The sequence below is a fragment of the Ambystoma mexicanum genome, chromosome 4p (genome assembly GCF_040938575.1).
Source record: "Ambystoma mexicanum isolate Mex_15411 chromosome 4p, UKY_AmexF1_1, whole genome shotgun sequence".
Taxonomy (NCBI): Eukaryota; Metazoa; Chordata; class Amphibia; order Caudata; family Ambystomatidae; genus Ambystoma; species Ambystoma mexicanum.
In genome coordinates, this window is record NC_090927.1 from 955,647,098 (window position 1) to 955,663,913 (window position 16,816).

At 46.2% G+C, this 16,816-nt stretch overlaps 1 protein-coding gene across 2 annotated transcripts in view; it reads left to right on the forward strand.

Annotated features, from left to right (window-relative positions):
- The window catches only part of ASCC3 (activating signal cointegrator 1 complex subunit 3), a 2,962,611-nt gene that overhangs the window by 2,438,381 nt on the left and 507,414 nt on the right, over positions 1-16,816 (forward strand). For both annotated transcript variants that reach the window (XM_069606524.1, XM_069606525.1), the window contains exon 35: positions 15,002-15,127. In XM_069606524.1, the coding sequence (XP_069462625.1) occupies positions 15,002-15,127 (126 nt within the window). The remainder of the gene's footprint in view (positions 1-15,001; positions 15,128-16,816) is intronic.

Sequence of the window (16,816 nt, forward strand, 5' to 3'; positions counted from 1 at the left end):
CACAGCAGCAGCAAAGAAAGTAGGCAAAAACTGATATTTGTATTAGTTCCTTCTAACCAAGAAGGATGGTGACTCAGACCTATTCTAGACATGAAACTCCTCAGAAAGCTTCTCCAAAAGAAACAATTTGAGAGGGTAACCCTAGCTGAGCTGTTCCAGCCTTTGGAGCTGCACAACTATCTTGTGTCTTTAAACGAGCAGGACACATACTTTGATGTCCCTACCCACACCAAACATCAGAAATTCCTTTGTTTTGTGGTGGGAAGTTCCAACTACCAGTTCTCAGTGCTCCCGTTTGGCCTCATTTCAAGTGAGTATTCACAAATGTCATGGCAGTGGTGGCTACCCATCTGTTCATGCGTAGGTTGCACGTTTTTCCTTATCTTGACAAGTAGCTCCTGCAGGCCAGATCTGAAGAGGCAGGCCTACAATACTTAGAGTCGATGTGCAGCCTACTTTGGGTAAGGTTTCTCAGTGAACCGATAGACATCTGGCCCATTAAAAACATTTGCAGTTCATCGAGGCAGTCCTGGTTATAGAGTGAGGCAGAGAGAGTGACAAGACTCAAGACCATGGTAACCCCCTTCCAACGGAAAGGGGCTACTTTAGGATATTGCGACTCATGACATCCTGCATCTTCAAAGTCCAGGAATCAAGACTGCACATGTGGTTGCTACAGTGGTCACTTGGGTGAAAAGGGTTCCCATTTCAATAGGGACATGAAGGACATTATCTGGGTTCCCTTTCAAGTCTGTGATGCCCTGCTTTGGTGGTTAACCACAACCAAGATCATTCATGGAGCCCCATTCTGGCCGTGGCCGACGGTCATCCTGGTCATGGATGTCTCCTTTAGGGGATGGGAAGCTCATCTGCAGGATATTTCATGGAGCGGTCAGTGGGAAGGCCCAGAGATGTCCTTCCACCAGACAGGGTCCAGAGGACCTTGTACCCAGTTATGCTGGACATGCACCTTTACCATCCTTGGAGTATCACATAGAGAGAGGACCTGTTGACTAAGGCTTGCAGCAAAGTTCTTAACTTTAACTCCAGTGTCAGAACACTGTGACATATTATCTGGCTATTGAGAGGTTGAGGTACTAGGATTGAGATCTCTCGGAGGAAGTCCTTGTTGTGAGTCTCTCGGCAAGTTACCCATCTACAAAGTCCATTTATCTTTTTTGAAGTTCAGGAGATGATGCTGGGACAGGGATCTCAACCCCATGTTGTGCTCTGCCAGCACGGTTTGATATGATATACATATCTTATTGTTGCCACAGTTAAGGGACATCTGGCTGCCCTCTCGTCTTTTAAGTGGACCACTGACTAAGGTTTGTGTTTTTCCATCCCCATAGTTTGGAATTTCTGAAAGGGCTCACTAATGTTTAAGCACCTAAGCAAGTTGTGGTTTCATTTAGGGACCTTAATTTGGTAAACACATTTCTCACGGTGGCTCTGTTTGAGCCCTTGTATTCTTACTTCTTGTGGATTCTTTTGTTTAAAATGGCTTTTCTGATGGCACTCATCTCTTAAAGGGTAGCGTCAGAGCCCCTGACTCTTTTGCCTTATCCCCCCTCTTGCAATTTGCAAAAGAAAACATTACTTTGAGTGTTAAGCCTTTCTTTTTGCCCAAAGTGCTGTCAGAATTTCACTGAGAGCAAAATATCAAATCTTCCAGTATTTTTCTTTCTCCAGCATTGGATCTTTCATAGATTCACATGCTGTTTGATTGTTCCTAGCCAAGCTGGGATTCCTTGGTAATAATAAAGCATTTTATGTTTAAATGTTTAAAACTGCTGTCCCTTTAGTGCTCTTTCAGACTCATTTTGGATCATATTGCCCCACAGCCAATTGACAGGTCACCTTTAGCTCCACCACCAGAGGCCATCTTCATATTTTTTACTGCACATTCACTGTTGAAGTCCTCAAAAAATCTCTCAATTTCTCAGACGATTCGTCGACTATTTCTGAATTTCTTTGGATATTAAAAAACTCTTCTCGATGCTAGGAACTTGCTCTACCCGTCTGTGGTTTCATGCCAGCTTCCCAACTCCTCCGGAGATGACATTTGATGTCCTCTCATTAAGGTCCTGTTTGTGAAGCTATTGCTGATACCAGGAAGAAACGCCTTTTCAAGGCCTGTCCTACCTGCCATCTAAAGAAGGTATTTGTAGAGGATCTTTACTGTCTTTATCCTGACCACGTGGTCGGCATATGTTCAGTCTGTCAGTCATTCTCCAACAAGCCCCTTCGAGACCGTAACCGGAGGTTAGTGACATGTCTAGGCGATGGTGCTGGAACCTCTGATACAGCCTCTGTCCATACCTATGCTTCCCTTACGCAGAGCAGTCCCCTGGAACGCACCCCTTCATCCAAGAGGTTGTGGTCGCACAATGGCTCATCCCATGGGAAAAGAGTAAAAAAGGGGTAATTCGACCCAAGTTCAGGCTGCCACCTCGTCCACGACAGTGTCAACGTCTATGGTCCCATCAGCATCGATTTTGTCCACGAAGACTGGTCATCTTCAGCTTCAAAACACTGATCGGCATCTTCTGTTGATCAGCTCTCATCATCTGGCAAGAAGCACTGGTCCACACCTGGCCGTTCGACGAGATCTTCATCTATGACCCCATCGATGACTCACAAACAGACTTCATCAACAATCCCGTCGACAGCAATTCTGACAGCCGCTTTGTCGACGATGGCTATAGAGCACCAAACTCATTTGACGTCTGTCACCACTACAACCACCTCATCTATGACAAAGGTCCATCCCTCCTTGTCGACAACTCAGCAAGTCTCTCCGGCTGGAGATTCTGCTTCTGTGCTTTTGGCACTGCCAAGGCCTATGTGTACCCATCCACTTTTTACGCTGGCCACGCATGTCCCTCCTGCTGTTCCTGAACCTGACGTACTTTCAACTGGGGATATATTCCTGACAGGCAGAGTTTTGAGAAGGGGGTGGCATTGCCAACGACACCCACGTTGACAACACTCAAGTGGAATTTCTTAGTTTGTATAAATATGCCACCCCGATGGGTGCTCTCTGCTCCTGCTGGGCCATCTCTGAGGCCAGCTCCCACTCAACTGGAGCCAGAGTCCAGCAACCTCTCTTTGGAGATCCTATCCAGTCTTCACACTATGGTGTGTGAGTTGCAGCATAGGCTTCCTGCCCCTTCTGTGACTCCACGCCAGGAGCTTCTGTTGCCTGCTCCTCCACCACCGGCTGCTAACCCTTCACGGGCACGCACATCTGTTCTTACTCCTCTTAGGACACTTATGGATACAGAGGATGATGTCTCCCAAGGTGATGTCTACCCACACTAATACCTTGGATGAGTTTGATAATGTCATACAAGGGGGCGACAAACCAGAGCGCACTCCTCTTCATAACTCTCCTCATGATGAAATCTGCTCTTTCCATTCCCTTATCTCCAGGGTGGCTAAGTTGTTTGATCTTGTCCCAGTAGAGCAAAAGAAGGCAGGCTTCTTGTACCAACGATGGGAACAATCAAGAAGGTCTGTGATTAATATACCTGATCTGTAGGACATCTGGGAAGATGGTCGTCTGACCATGATAAATCATTCTTCTTCCCCTCTAAAAAAGGACAGATTTGAGAAAAAGGGCAATGCTCCTGATTCAGCATCTAAGTGTCTGTAAACACAACCCAGTCCAGACTCGGTAGTGTCAACGGCAGCTCCGAAACATTATGCAAATCCTTCCACACCATGTTCAGTGACACGCAAGGAAGGAAAACAACTAAGACTCCTTCAAGAAGATGATCAGCTTCATGGCCTCAACTACCATCAAGCTAATGCAATGGCTATCCTGTCCCGATACAACAGGGCCCTCCGGTTCAAGATGGGCCAAATCTTGGATTTCCTACCGGATAACTAGATGCATGAAGCATTTGCCCTGCTTTGCAAAGAGAAGGCCACCTCTGATCACTCAATTTCAGTGGCAGTGGATATTGCAGCCACTGGCTTCCGGCAGATGGGAAACAGTGCTGTCCTACGCCGTCAAGGTTGCCTCAATGCCACTAACTTTTATCCAGAAGTGCAACTGAGGGTGTTGGACATGCCCTTTGACTGGGAAGACCAGTTCAGCAAGGTGGATGACACATTTCAAGCCATCAAAACACACATCACCTGCTCGATGGGCACGCTGCAGCAGAGGCACCAGTCATTGCGGTCTGGGAAGACATGCTTTTCAAGGACTTCCCATGATTACATGCCTTCATAATGGTTCCAGTCCTAACGGCCCAGCACCTACCCCGCATCTCAGAGCTTCAAGGGGAAGTATCGGCCTACAGGGAAAATCGGTGCCATTCAGGCTCCTCGCACACCAGGGGCAAATTGTCAAAGTAGGCCTGACCAAGCTCCGCCCTCGCCCCTTTACTTTCACACCCCAGTGGGAGTCCGACTTTCAAAGTTCATCAGTGGCATTATATCACCACGGACAAATGGGTGTTGTCACTGATCAAGTAGGGCCACACGCTAGAACTCATCGGGCACCTGCCATTCCACCCTTGCTAAAGCTGCAGAAGTACTTGGGTGTTCCTCCTGCAAGAAGTTCAATCGTTCCTCTACAAAGGGGGCGATGGAGTGCATTCCCTGCCATCAAACGTCAAGGAGTGTAGTTGAGATAATTCCTTGTAAAGAAAAAATCGGGGAGTTAGAGACCCATTCTTGACCTACACCTTCTCAACAAGTTCCTGTGGGCTCTGTAGGGAAGGCATGGCACAAAAGGTACAATCTGTAAAACCTTTATTAAAGTTTTTGGGTTTGGAAAAACTCCTACTTTGCCCTATAACTAGGATGGGAGTAGTCTCGACCATCATATAATAAATAAAACAGTCCTAGTTGAATCCGTCAAATCACTATGGCCGATGCTAACAAAACCTAATACCTGCCCTATCTCTTGCACAAAAAGTGTATAAAGGAGGTATGTATGTAAAGGAAAATAAGTGTTCAAATATAAATAAATGTGGCTGAATCAGCTCTCCTCCCCACGTTGGACAGCACAGAGTAAGGGGGTCTCCGTAGGCAGGATGACACACTCTGGCTCGGGTTATTAACAGAAAAACAGTTCAAAACGTTGATTGAAGCCTGCCTGGCCTTCAACGTTAATGTCTCTCCTTCCAGTCTTCCAAACAACGTTCAACAAAAGGTTCACGCTGGTGCCCCTCTGTAGGGCTCAGATCTTTCACAACAAAAGTTCAACAATACTTGCATGGGCATCCTTCCACAAACGTATTACACTTCGAGTCTCCCTCAGTCCGGCTCAGACCGTTTCCGGATGTCGAAGACTTTCGAATGTGCATGGCTTTCTCTACAGACCTCCGCAGGACCACTTCGACTCAAAGTTCATCATTCTGCTTTTTACTCTCCCCTTCTCTCTGGGTTAATTTATTTCACTTCGCATTTATAATTCATTCACTTTATCACTACAAACAATTCACCTTTCACAAGAGACTTCTTTCGTGTGGGCTACTTCCTTTCGCTTGACCACTCTGTTACTCAGTATTGCTGGTTTCAAAGCTATCCTAAGTTCATTCACAGCTCTGCCTTTCTTCGTGTCTCACCCACACGTAAGCAGCCTTCACTTGCGATATAGTGTTGCAACTTCAATCTTTCCTTAACACAGACTGGTCTCTCAGGTCGCGGGCAACTCACCGACTGTGTGCGTTTCTTTCTTGTCTTTACAGTTTTCCACTTCATGAGTCAAGGTTAGTACTACAGGCTTGGCCTCGTCTTACCAACTCTTGTCGTTCACCCGGGAGGGTCGCTGGGGTCCTTGAAACACAATGCGGCCTTCTGCTTTGGGATTTGGCCTTCTCCACGTGTCTTTCGTGGCCTTTTGGAGGCAATGACCTCCTGTAGGGAACTCCTGGGGTTCTCGACACGCTGCTCTCGTCCCTTGATCCGTCGCTCTGCTCCAGTAGGTACACATTCACACCAGAGCTTCTACTCTCATTCATGTTCCACCTTGCTCAGAGTGTATCTCTATGTTCCGCCTTTTATCCAGGTGAGGAGAGCTAATTGGTATCAGATGTATGCACTTAAAGTGCCTGACTTTGCCTGACCCAATTAGTGGCACATTTGAGTTAGTGTTGTTACTCTGTCGCGCTCTTCCTCGGCCCAGTGTTTGTGTAGAAAGGGGGTGGGAGGGTTGGGACATCAGAGAATACAAAAAAATAAGATGGATTAGGTGTACAAAAAAAACAGGGGAATACCGCGTCTCGCCATCGGCTGCCTCACCCCAACTCCCCGAAGACCACTCACCCAGGTGATCCTCCTGCACTGGTCCACCACTAGGGTCTGGAACCAAAGGCGATGGACGTGCCCTGGCCACCTGAGAGAGAGATCCCTGGGGACTAGTAGGTGAGACGCCTCTTTGTTTCTCACAGCTCAAACCTTCAATATGGTCACCCTCCAGCATATTATGATGATGCTGCAGAAAGGGGATTTCCTATCTTCCTTAGACCTAGAAGATGAGTACTTTCACATCCCAATCCAACTCCAGCACCGAAGATACCTACGATGCATGGTCACAGGGCAGCATTTTCAGTTCAAGGCCTTGCCCTTCCGCCTCTGCTCGGCTCTGATAGTTTTGTGATGAATCTGAGGTGATTCTCTGAAGAACCCTCACCTGGGACCCTTCTCATGTGGCCATGGAAAGGCAGACGCTTCCTGATCCTGACCCTCGGGGTAGTAATCTGCGGGAGGATCACACGAGAGGGGACTCGGGTCTGGAGAGTTGGTAGAACCGTCTAACTTCCTTAGAGACCACACAGTTTTGATGGCCTATTGCAAAATGGACATCTTTGATATAAAAAATAACCTTTCAAACAGACCTGCAAATAGGTTCTTTTCCCTCCTCCACCTAACTCTCCATCTGTAGCGTCCCCCAGGGATCTATCCTATCGCCATGCCTCTTCAACATTTACCTGGCCCCTCTAGCCCACCTGATCTCCACCTTCTCCCCTCATGTCCAGTGTTACACAGACAACACACAACTCTCGTAGGGTGCCTTGCCCTACCTCCTCCTCCCTCATGCCCGACTGCTTTGCAGGCATGGTGCCCTGCCAATGATCTCTGCTTTAATGCCAGTAAGACAAAGATCCTTCTCATTGGGACGCCTTCTCCTTGCCCCCGCGCCCACCCAACTCTCTGGCCAGACATCTTGGTCCTCTCCCCTCACCCACTTGTGAGGCAAAAAACCTTGGTATCATCTTTGACTCCTCTCTCCCTCCAAACACCTTGGACCTTGCCAAGAAGCCCAATTTTCAGTTGCATCTCCTCAGGGGCATTCTACCTTTAATCACCTTCCCCCAGAAACTCAACGTCTCCAGAGCTTTCTCTAGGCTACACTACTGCAACAGCCTCTACCTCAAACTCCCTCTTTCCTCCTTTCGCCCCCTTCAATTAATCCAGAATAGGACTGCAAGACTTATCCTTGGCCTCAAGCCCAGGAACCCCATCTCTCCAGCCCTAAAATTTCTCCACTGGCTCCCGGTGACCACAAGGATCAAATTCAAGACCATTTGCAACATCCACAGGGCTGTCTGGGACCTCTTTACATCCAGCTTTCCCTCCCTAAATACCACCCAGCCAGAGTCATTCTGTCTTCTGGCTCCAACTCTCTGCAGATCAAATGTTTCTTCAAGCAGAGTGTGGGAGGTAGATACCTTTCCTTGCCTGGCTCCTCCCTCTGGAACGGCCTCTCCACCCCCTCAGACTTGAGCCGGATCTTCTTAAGTTCCAGAAACTTCTCAAGACTTTCCTTTTCTCCTCTTCTCCACCGACCTCCCTTTTCTAACTCTGCATCTGCCGCTGTGACTGGGGCCTGGCCCCTTCAGAGTCATAAAGGGGCCAGACCACTCCCTACCAGTCCCCCGAGCATCATGTGCCAGCACTTGCCCTCTGGCTTCCTTCTCCAGACTAGACAATCTTTGGCTTCCCTGTCCACAGCATCCATCCTCCCCTTTCCCCTGTGCACTTGCCCCTTTGGCCCACCCAGCACTTGCCTGCCCCCACCCATGGGGGTTCCCGAGTCTTGCACTTCCCCCTCAATCCCCTCCCCTTGCACTCACCACCTTGTCATGCACTTGCACGGTAGGATTGTCACAAGGCCAATATAACCGTGTTTGTTCTACTTTTTCATTCCCATGTCACCCATCACCCCCTCATCTAGTCTTGTGGCCCCTGGAAACACCCGTGTTTAGGCGCCATGCAAATGACCAATAAAATAAATAAAATAAAAAACATTGGGAATTTCAAGTCCCACAATGCCTTAAATACTGGGAGGAGGAAGAGGAACTGAGGGGCTGAGAGGCATGAAAATGCAGTATGTAGTCTAGTGGTTCTGATGGCCCACACCTGAGCGGGACATTTTAATATTTAAAGCCCTCTCAGGCGCAGGTAGTTATAACAAGCAGGTGGAGCAGTAGCTGAAGTCCCCAGTCGCAGCAGCAGGAGCAAAGAAACAAAGACGCCAAAGCTGCCACTGTCTTTGAAGCAGATGTCGGTCCTGAGAGGGTCTTCGAAGTTGAAAACTGGAAGTGCAGAGTTTGCGCAGCGGGAAGCAGTGTTTGGCAAGCTGTCCCATGCGAGAGAGCGCTCTGTATTCTGTGCCTGGTCCCAGTGGCTGGCGAGAACCGGAGTACAGGAGAAGCAAGACAGGCTCCTTTCCCAAGCGGCGCAATGTTTATGAATCAACAGAAGAAGCAGGGGTTCGAGTGGACGCGTGTAGAGGGACCGGTGAGTTGGTCTGTATTAGGTACTCGAACTTTGACCAATAACAAGTGTTTTGAATACCAAACTGATGCAAGAAAGTCAGAAAAGAAAGGTTATAACTATTATTGCCAAGACACAGAGGGGGTAATATTGAAGCAAGAATAAAACCTGCATTGACAAAGTAAAGAGGAGGCAATACTGAAGAACTATAACCACCATTGCCAAAGAAAAGAGGGAGCAAAACTTCAGAAAACATATAGCCCGCATTGGCAAAGTAACAAGAGAACAATATTGCAGAAAGGTTGTAACCATTATTCCCAAAGTGAGGCAATAATTGAGCAATACACCTAGGTCAAAGAAAAGCAAGTGTTATAACATTGTCAGAAGTTGTTAGGTGTGAAATTGAGAAATCAAGAATGGCAGGAGAGAAGCCCCCTTGTAAAAGGTATCAAGGAGGAGAGCAACATAACCTGCATTGCATGTGGCAAATAAATCAGTGGAACAAATAGCACCAATGTGTATTGAATTCTCACAGAATTTGCAAATCTCTATGTTGTTGAAAGTCAAAGACTTTTCTAAAAAAGTGTTGAACTCGTAGGCCCTTTAAACGAGGCTTTATGCGATGGATGGGGATGCAGATTTTACTCTTACACCAACAATAAGACCGAATCAGGAAGTTGGAAAATCGTTAGCTGTTTTATTAACAATTATCTAAAACAGGGAGTATAACGGACATCAACGGACGTTCGCATAAGTCTCAACGGTTTACATGAAAAAACAGAGATATATAGTAAAAACTTGTCATCATTGACATCATACTATGTGGCAAAATAAGAAAACCTAAGTTAGATTGTGGTTGGTCTACAGGGAACATCTAGGTATACTTTCTTTGGGGGGATAGAATTGTGATTGGGTCACTAAAGTCAGGTGGACAGCTATGCCCACCCCTAGTGCAAGTCATCTTCAGTGTCATAAAATACAAATTTCTTTGGGTCTCAAACCATAGGGATCTTTGCTATGTGGCCCTCTATTATTGATTGGCACGCTTGCAGCCTTCTGGAATATTCCTCTCGCTAGCAGCATGCAAGCTGGTGCCCCAGGTGCTGGAGGTTTTGGCTTGGTCATACCTCCCCCCCCAATTAGCCCAACATCCATCATCACTCCTGCTGTCTGCCATTAGAATTGTCTTTGAAGTCGGCCTTACAGAGTATCACTGTGCCTGAGAATAGAAGGAAGTGTGAGAATGGTCTTATCTTCAAGTCTCGGTGTAGCTTGCCCAAAGTCGATTTTCATCTCGACCATGTGACAGGAGATTGTGTTTGAGCTCTTTCTTTCGTATTTAACAATGTTAAATAAATAAAACCTTGCACTTCTAGTTGTTTTTCATTACACCTCAACAGGAGCTCACCTCGCTTCTCACGTTCATTGTATCTTCTCGAATAGATAACCAGTTTCTTGGCTGCCCCAACCCTTGACACCAGGCCAGACAAGCTTTCTCAAATCTTCCCTCATCGTCAGCTGTTTCCTATACTGCGCCACACTTTCAGCCCTTCTATTCATGGGGTCCTAGTTTGCATAAAACACGACGTGGAACATCCAGATTATATATATATATATATATATATATATATATATATATATAGACGGCACCGCTTGTAGTCTATTCACTACGTATAGCCAGCCTTATGATTACTTAGTCTACTTGCGTTACAGCATCTGTACAATTATAAAACGGCTTGCATTTTCTTCAGTGCTCTCAGCACGTGCAATCTTTATTACCGCACGTGAAATGTTACTCAACTCTTTACTTCGTCGTCAGATTCTATAAGGTCTTTTCACCTTCTTCATTGGCATCTCTTCTGGGTGCGTAATTTCTGGTTCAAGTGACGTCACTAGTCTTCTCTTTCATTCATCTTCACACTTCTTACGGAACCTCCTTTAAGAGACTGTCATTTCTCTGCGGGTACATCATATAGGGCTTTCGCAATGGATACTTCGGTTCAAGGATTGTTCACGGTATAGGGACCAATATTGGCGTCGAGCATGTTGCAATTTCAGGCTTCCAACTTATAGGGATTTCCGATAGAGGCATTTGGCTCCTCCTCTACAGTGTGAAGCAAGCCTCACCACAGAGCACTTGTAGTATTGTTAGGAGTTTGTATCCTGCCAGGAGAGTATACCAAATAAGGAGAAGTGATATTGAGATATTGATGATCAGAGTGAAGATAAAGATTTTTCTTTTCATTTTGTGGAAAACATTGTTCAATACGAAGTGAAACACTTTTGGAGTAAGGAGAACTTTATGAGCAGACTTGGCTACAAAACATAACTTTTCTTATTTTGAGCTTTGATTGGAAATCCTGCTTTGAACTTGGTGAAGGGGAGCCGACCCAGGTTGTAAGGATTCGTAGTTACCAGGATCATGTTGAGTATAACTCCTATTTCTGTTAAAACTGAAATGGCATATCCTACCTTTATGGGATTAATGTATATATAAATGTGGGGGACAGATTCCTTTTATTAGAGTGTTTTCCTTCAGTGTTAGTTTAATAGGCAGGGAAACCCACGTTCGGTTAGGGAAAGCGGGGCGTTTGTCACACCATTCGAGTTAATAAAATAGCTTCTTGTGAAAAACCTTTATCAAGTTGTCCGCCTTCCATTTCTGACCCCTCACGGTATTCACAAAGTGTCTGGCTCTGGTGGCTGCTCATCTATGTCGGTCGTGGGTGCACGTCTACCTGTGCCTCAACGTTTGGCTGGTTTCGGCGGACGCTCTTCCACTGACTCATCTACACACATAGGCCACAATCCATTGCTTAACATCGCTTGGGTTCTCCATCAACTTTGCCAAATCTTCCTTGACTTCCTCGCAACACTCTTTATTCTTAGGAGCTCTGCTGGCGATGCTGTTCTGCAACCCTACCCCTTCAGAGTACACAGTGAAGGACATGCTAGCGGAAACTTTACGGCTATCGCAGAAAACGTCGGCATCAGTCCACATGTTTAAGTCTCCGATTCCCATTGATCCAGCACTGCATGCTTCGAATGCGACCTCAGAGTACAACAAGAGCGTGCCACAATCAATGATTATTGGGATAAGAAATGGAAAATGGCAATATATGTACATTTCCTTACATTTTCCGATGCAACACCCAAAGGTGAAAACCTGAATCAACAATATTTCAATTTATTGTAAACTAATTAATGATTGGAAAATACACCTAATGTATACTATTCATAAAAAGTGCAAAACACCATGTGTGCCTCATATGAATGTTACAGTTAGATAAAGCTTATTATCATATACTAATACATATATACACAAAAAATTACAAATTGCCTTGAATGCTGCCTCTCCAGGAGTTCCTCGATGCGTGAGGGAAACAGGTCTCTGCTGCATGGGAAGACAAGATTCTGTTAACAACACCTTTTGCGATGTTGTTGGCTAGTGGATGCTTTGCCCCAATCTCACCCAGGGACTACCCTTTCATCTGCTGGACCACCAGGCCTCGGTCACAACCAACTCATCTTTGAAGGGCTGGGGAGCCGACACAGGTCATCTCCATGCCAGGGGTCTCTGGTTGCCAGAGGAAAAAACATTGTACATCAATGTCCTAGAATTGCGGGCTGTGTTATAGGCGCTGAAGTCCTTTCTACTGCAGCTCCAGGGCCAGGTGGTCCTTGTGTTCACCAACCACACGACCAAGATGTCCTCATCCCCAAGCAGGGAGGCGCCCGGTTCTCTGTCTGTCAACGGAATCTCAGAACCATATGTCGATCTACTCACAACCCGGGAGAACAATAAATGTGGGGCCTTTGCCAGAAGATTCCATCACGGAAGAAGCCTAAGGGACACCTTCATGTTCCTGTAGGAAGGCATGTTCCTGAACGCGTTCCCCCCAATTACTCTTGTCTCTAGAGTGATCAGCATGTTCCGACGGCAACAATGCAAATTGATGTTGGTGACCCCATCTGGGCCGAGGCGTTATTGGTTCTCGGATCTCCTCAGCCTCTCGCTGGTGCCTCTCATCAAGCTACCACCTCTGGTCAACCTTCTGTCCAGGGAACGGGAAAGAATGCTAGACCACGACCTGGAGATAGCCTCTCTCAATCAAATGGTCCGGCTCGTGCTTTATAAGCGTTTGGAAGAATACCTAAGCCACCAGACTGTTGTGAGGTTCTGGCCTCCACAGTTTCCTGCTATAAGAGCAGGTGGAAGCACTTCTCCACTTGCTGTTCTCGTTGTGGTTTCGATCTCTTCCATGTGCAAGCTCAGGACATCTTGCCCTACTTTTTGTCTTTGGCGTTGGCCGGTGTGGCCCATTCTTCCATTACGGTACACCTGGCAGCCATCTCCTGGTTTACGCATTCACCTGGAACGCCTTCTCTGTGGTTGGACATACTCGTCAAGGAATTGCTTAAAAGCATGTTTTGCACTTTCCCTCCTGTCAATGCACCTACACCAGCGTAGGAGTTGTACATAGTCCTCTCCAAACTTATTGGACCTTCTTTTTTCGAGACTGCACTGTTGGTTACCATCAACTCTGAAATACAGGTGGGCAAATCCAGGCTCTCTCGTGCAGGCTGCCCTACTTCACTTTCCACAGATCCAAGTTGTTCCTTTACACTAACCCAACTTTCATGCCCAAGTTTCCCTCTGCATTCCACCTAAACGAACCAGTGGTGCTGTGTGTTTTATTGCACTCCTTGTACGGGTATGAGCTCTAAAGTTTGGCGTTTCCCACATTAAAGGCTTTTACAATTCTTCACAACTGTTTGTGACCTTTGGTCCAGCTGGCATGAGCAAAGGCTTCATTGCTCGTTTGCTGTACTCTTGCATTTCCTACTGTCATCAACTGGCTAACAGGCCTCTTCCGGGCAGGCCCAGGACTGTGGCTACTACCACAGCTTTCTTTTCTGGTGTTACCCTGCTGGGCATGTACAGGGCTGCCACATGGAGATCAGTGCATACTTCGACAAGGTTTTACTGCGTTTACAGGGATTCCACAGAGGAATCCAGGCGGTGCTATGCACCCTGTTCATGTGAGGTGAGTGTTTTTCTGAGGTGAGTGTTTCCTTCAGGTGTGCTTTACCTCTGCCTGTTATTGGTATTGGTTATGTACTGATTTATAACCTATTCAAACAGCATATGAATCTATGAAAGAGCCCTGCAGAAGAAATATGTTACTTACCAGTAACTCCTCTTCTCCAACATTGGTATCTTTCATAGATTCACATGCAACCCTCCGACCTGCCCCTCTTATGGCTGTGCCTGGCTCATATTGCCACGTTATTGTGCGCTTGCATAAATCTGAAGATGTCTTCCAGGTGTGGAGCTAAGGGAGACCTGTCAATTGGCTTTGGTTACTATGACCCAAAATGGCTCTGATAGAGCACTAAAGTGACATCAGTTTTACATTTTGTTTTCAACATAAACTGCTTTTCTATTACTGAGGATTTCCAGCCTTATGACTGGGAATATTAACAAAGCATGTGAATGTATGAAATATACCGATGCTGGAGAACAGGAGTTACAGGTAAGTAACGTATTTCTTTCTTTGCAACATATCATCAGCACAGTCAGTGGGGTTAAACAAGTATAACATTAATACCTGGTTTCCTATTGCAAAGCACTGGCCTTCGTTTCTGTTATGTTGTGATAACAGCAAGGTGTACATTTAATAAGTTGTGATGCATGTCACACTGGTTAAACAAGGATAAATGGTAGACTGTACATCCTTAGCACTGCAACAGAAAACACACAGCCCAAGATTCAGGTTTCAGTGAGAGGTCATGAGCTGCTTTTTTGATGTGCAAGTAGCTGGGACACTTTGGTAGTGTGGTTATCTTTTTGATAAAGAAGTTTATTTCGTCTTTGGAGGACTTTGTGAGCCAGCATGACGACATTAATGAGGAAAACAAGAACCCTCGTAACACATAATTGAAACGTTGGAAACCCATCTTAATTGATAATAATGACATACAGCTCAACCTTTTGCATCACCAGGGCAGATGACAATAGTTGATTTTGTTTTGGGCGGCTGAAAGCCCTTTGAAGGGTATAGCTGGATTAGGGTCTTGGCGGATGAGTGGACCAATTCCATGGTTGGTGGCACCTGCCAAAACCATGTGTGTTGAGAGTTCAGGTTATAATACAGCAGATGGTATTGCTTTATTTGTATTGCCTTATTTAAACATACCAGGCTGTTTTGCAAATTCAAAATCTCTTGCTGTATTCCTGACTTTCTTTGTTCTTTTTTCCCAGCTTGCTGGAGGTGCTCGCAGATCACTTGAATGCTGAAATAGCTGCTGGTACTATATCTTCAAAGCAAGATGCCATGGATTACATCACCTGGACATATTTCTTCAGACGACTTGTCATGAACCCCAGGTGAGCCATAATACTCACTGAAATGTTTGTTAGAGACAGTGGATTTGAAATATGTTTGATGGATTTGAAATATGAGTAATTTTTTATGAATTACATCATCCCGTAGATTTAGTTACATCATAGGCAGCAACAGCTAGTACCAGGATCCTTTCTTACAAGCATGGAGTGAGGTGTGCCTCAGTGCTCATCCTCCTCAATTGTCCAATCCTTGGTTCCGATAGTGATGGCATTCAAGCCTATATATCTAGCACACCATCCCCCATGACCTCAGTTCCTTTATTCGGCACACTGTACAGGAACACACTCCTCTTCAGAGATGTTTCTCTGTGTCATTTCTATTTCTATCATGATGGGTTCTTCGATGTCCTCAGGATTAGACTGCACCTCTACGACCCTAATAATGCCTGCATTTAGTTTTGGGGGTCGACCACAGAGTCTGAGGGTGGTTCTTGCCAAGCTATGAATCCCAAAGCTATTCCTGAGTGAGCTGCTAAAACGAGGCTAGGTCACCCTCCAGTGAAGTCTTGAGAAACCCAAACCCAGGAGTCGTTCAGTGATGGAGGATAGGGGGTTGGGGGGGACATCCCACATATTCGAAAGAACCATATCCAGAGAAGGAGGATCATAAGCAAGCACACAACAAAATACTCTTAAGAGGGTCTCACTGCAGAAGGAGCTCGCGACACACTTCGTCTTCTTCGGGGCATAAGACAATAAGAAGTCACTTATCCCATCAGGTTGAGAGTGAGGAAAATTCTTCAGACTAATCAGCAAAAAGGTGAAATGCCCCACACCCTCTTCTTCGACTGAAGAATGAGAGGCATATAGACAGAAAAAACTTGATTTTTCTTTTTTAAAGCTTGGCAATAAGCCACTTCTACCTCAACTCTGGCTGGAAAGGAAGGTCCCACAAGGCCGCTTGAGGCTGGCAGGGTTCTGAAGAAGAGCGGTATTTGTACACCAGAAGGCTTGGATCCCATCCTGGAAAAGTATGTGAGTTGTGATAACTTGCCTTTGAAATCGAGCATGGTGGTCTCAGAAGGCGTTTCCTCAACAACCTTGATGCAATGCAGGGCAGGCTTCCTGCCACTTTCTGATGACAGACTGTTACACCCCTACCTCAAGGGAATGTTACTTCCAGACAATGCAAGACATGTATGATGAGGAAGGAGACCTTATAGTATACCCCTTGGCCTCAAGCCAATGCTGGTGTCTCGAAATTGGGCCCCCGATGAACTGTTCATGATGGAACTTTACTTGCAGAGCTAACTGACCTCCGAGATGCCAGTGGACTTAATACTTCGCCAGAAGGAGGTTTCTCCAGACAATCACTCAAATGTGGCCTTCCGAAACAATGGAGAAAGTGGTTGAGGCTCTGGGAACTCTGTCCAGGCCTGCCCAATGGTGTGCTGAGACTGACATCTTCAACAAAGGACCTTCAAAATAAACTATTTGGCCCTTCCACCCTGTGCTGGCTGGCCCAGTTTTGGAATTGTGTCAACATCCCTGCTCTACGGCCTCAGTGAGCAAGCATTTAGCACAGAAATATGGGCAAGCGTCTTCCAATCCAGTTTACTAATTGAAGCACACCTCTGCAGAGAGCTTGGTAGTGCAGGCAGCCACAATGAGAATTAATTAGCCTACCTTTCTTTCACTACAACGGACTACAAGAACAAGAAGGCCAAGTCA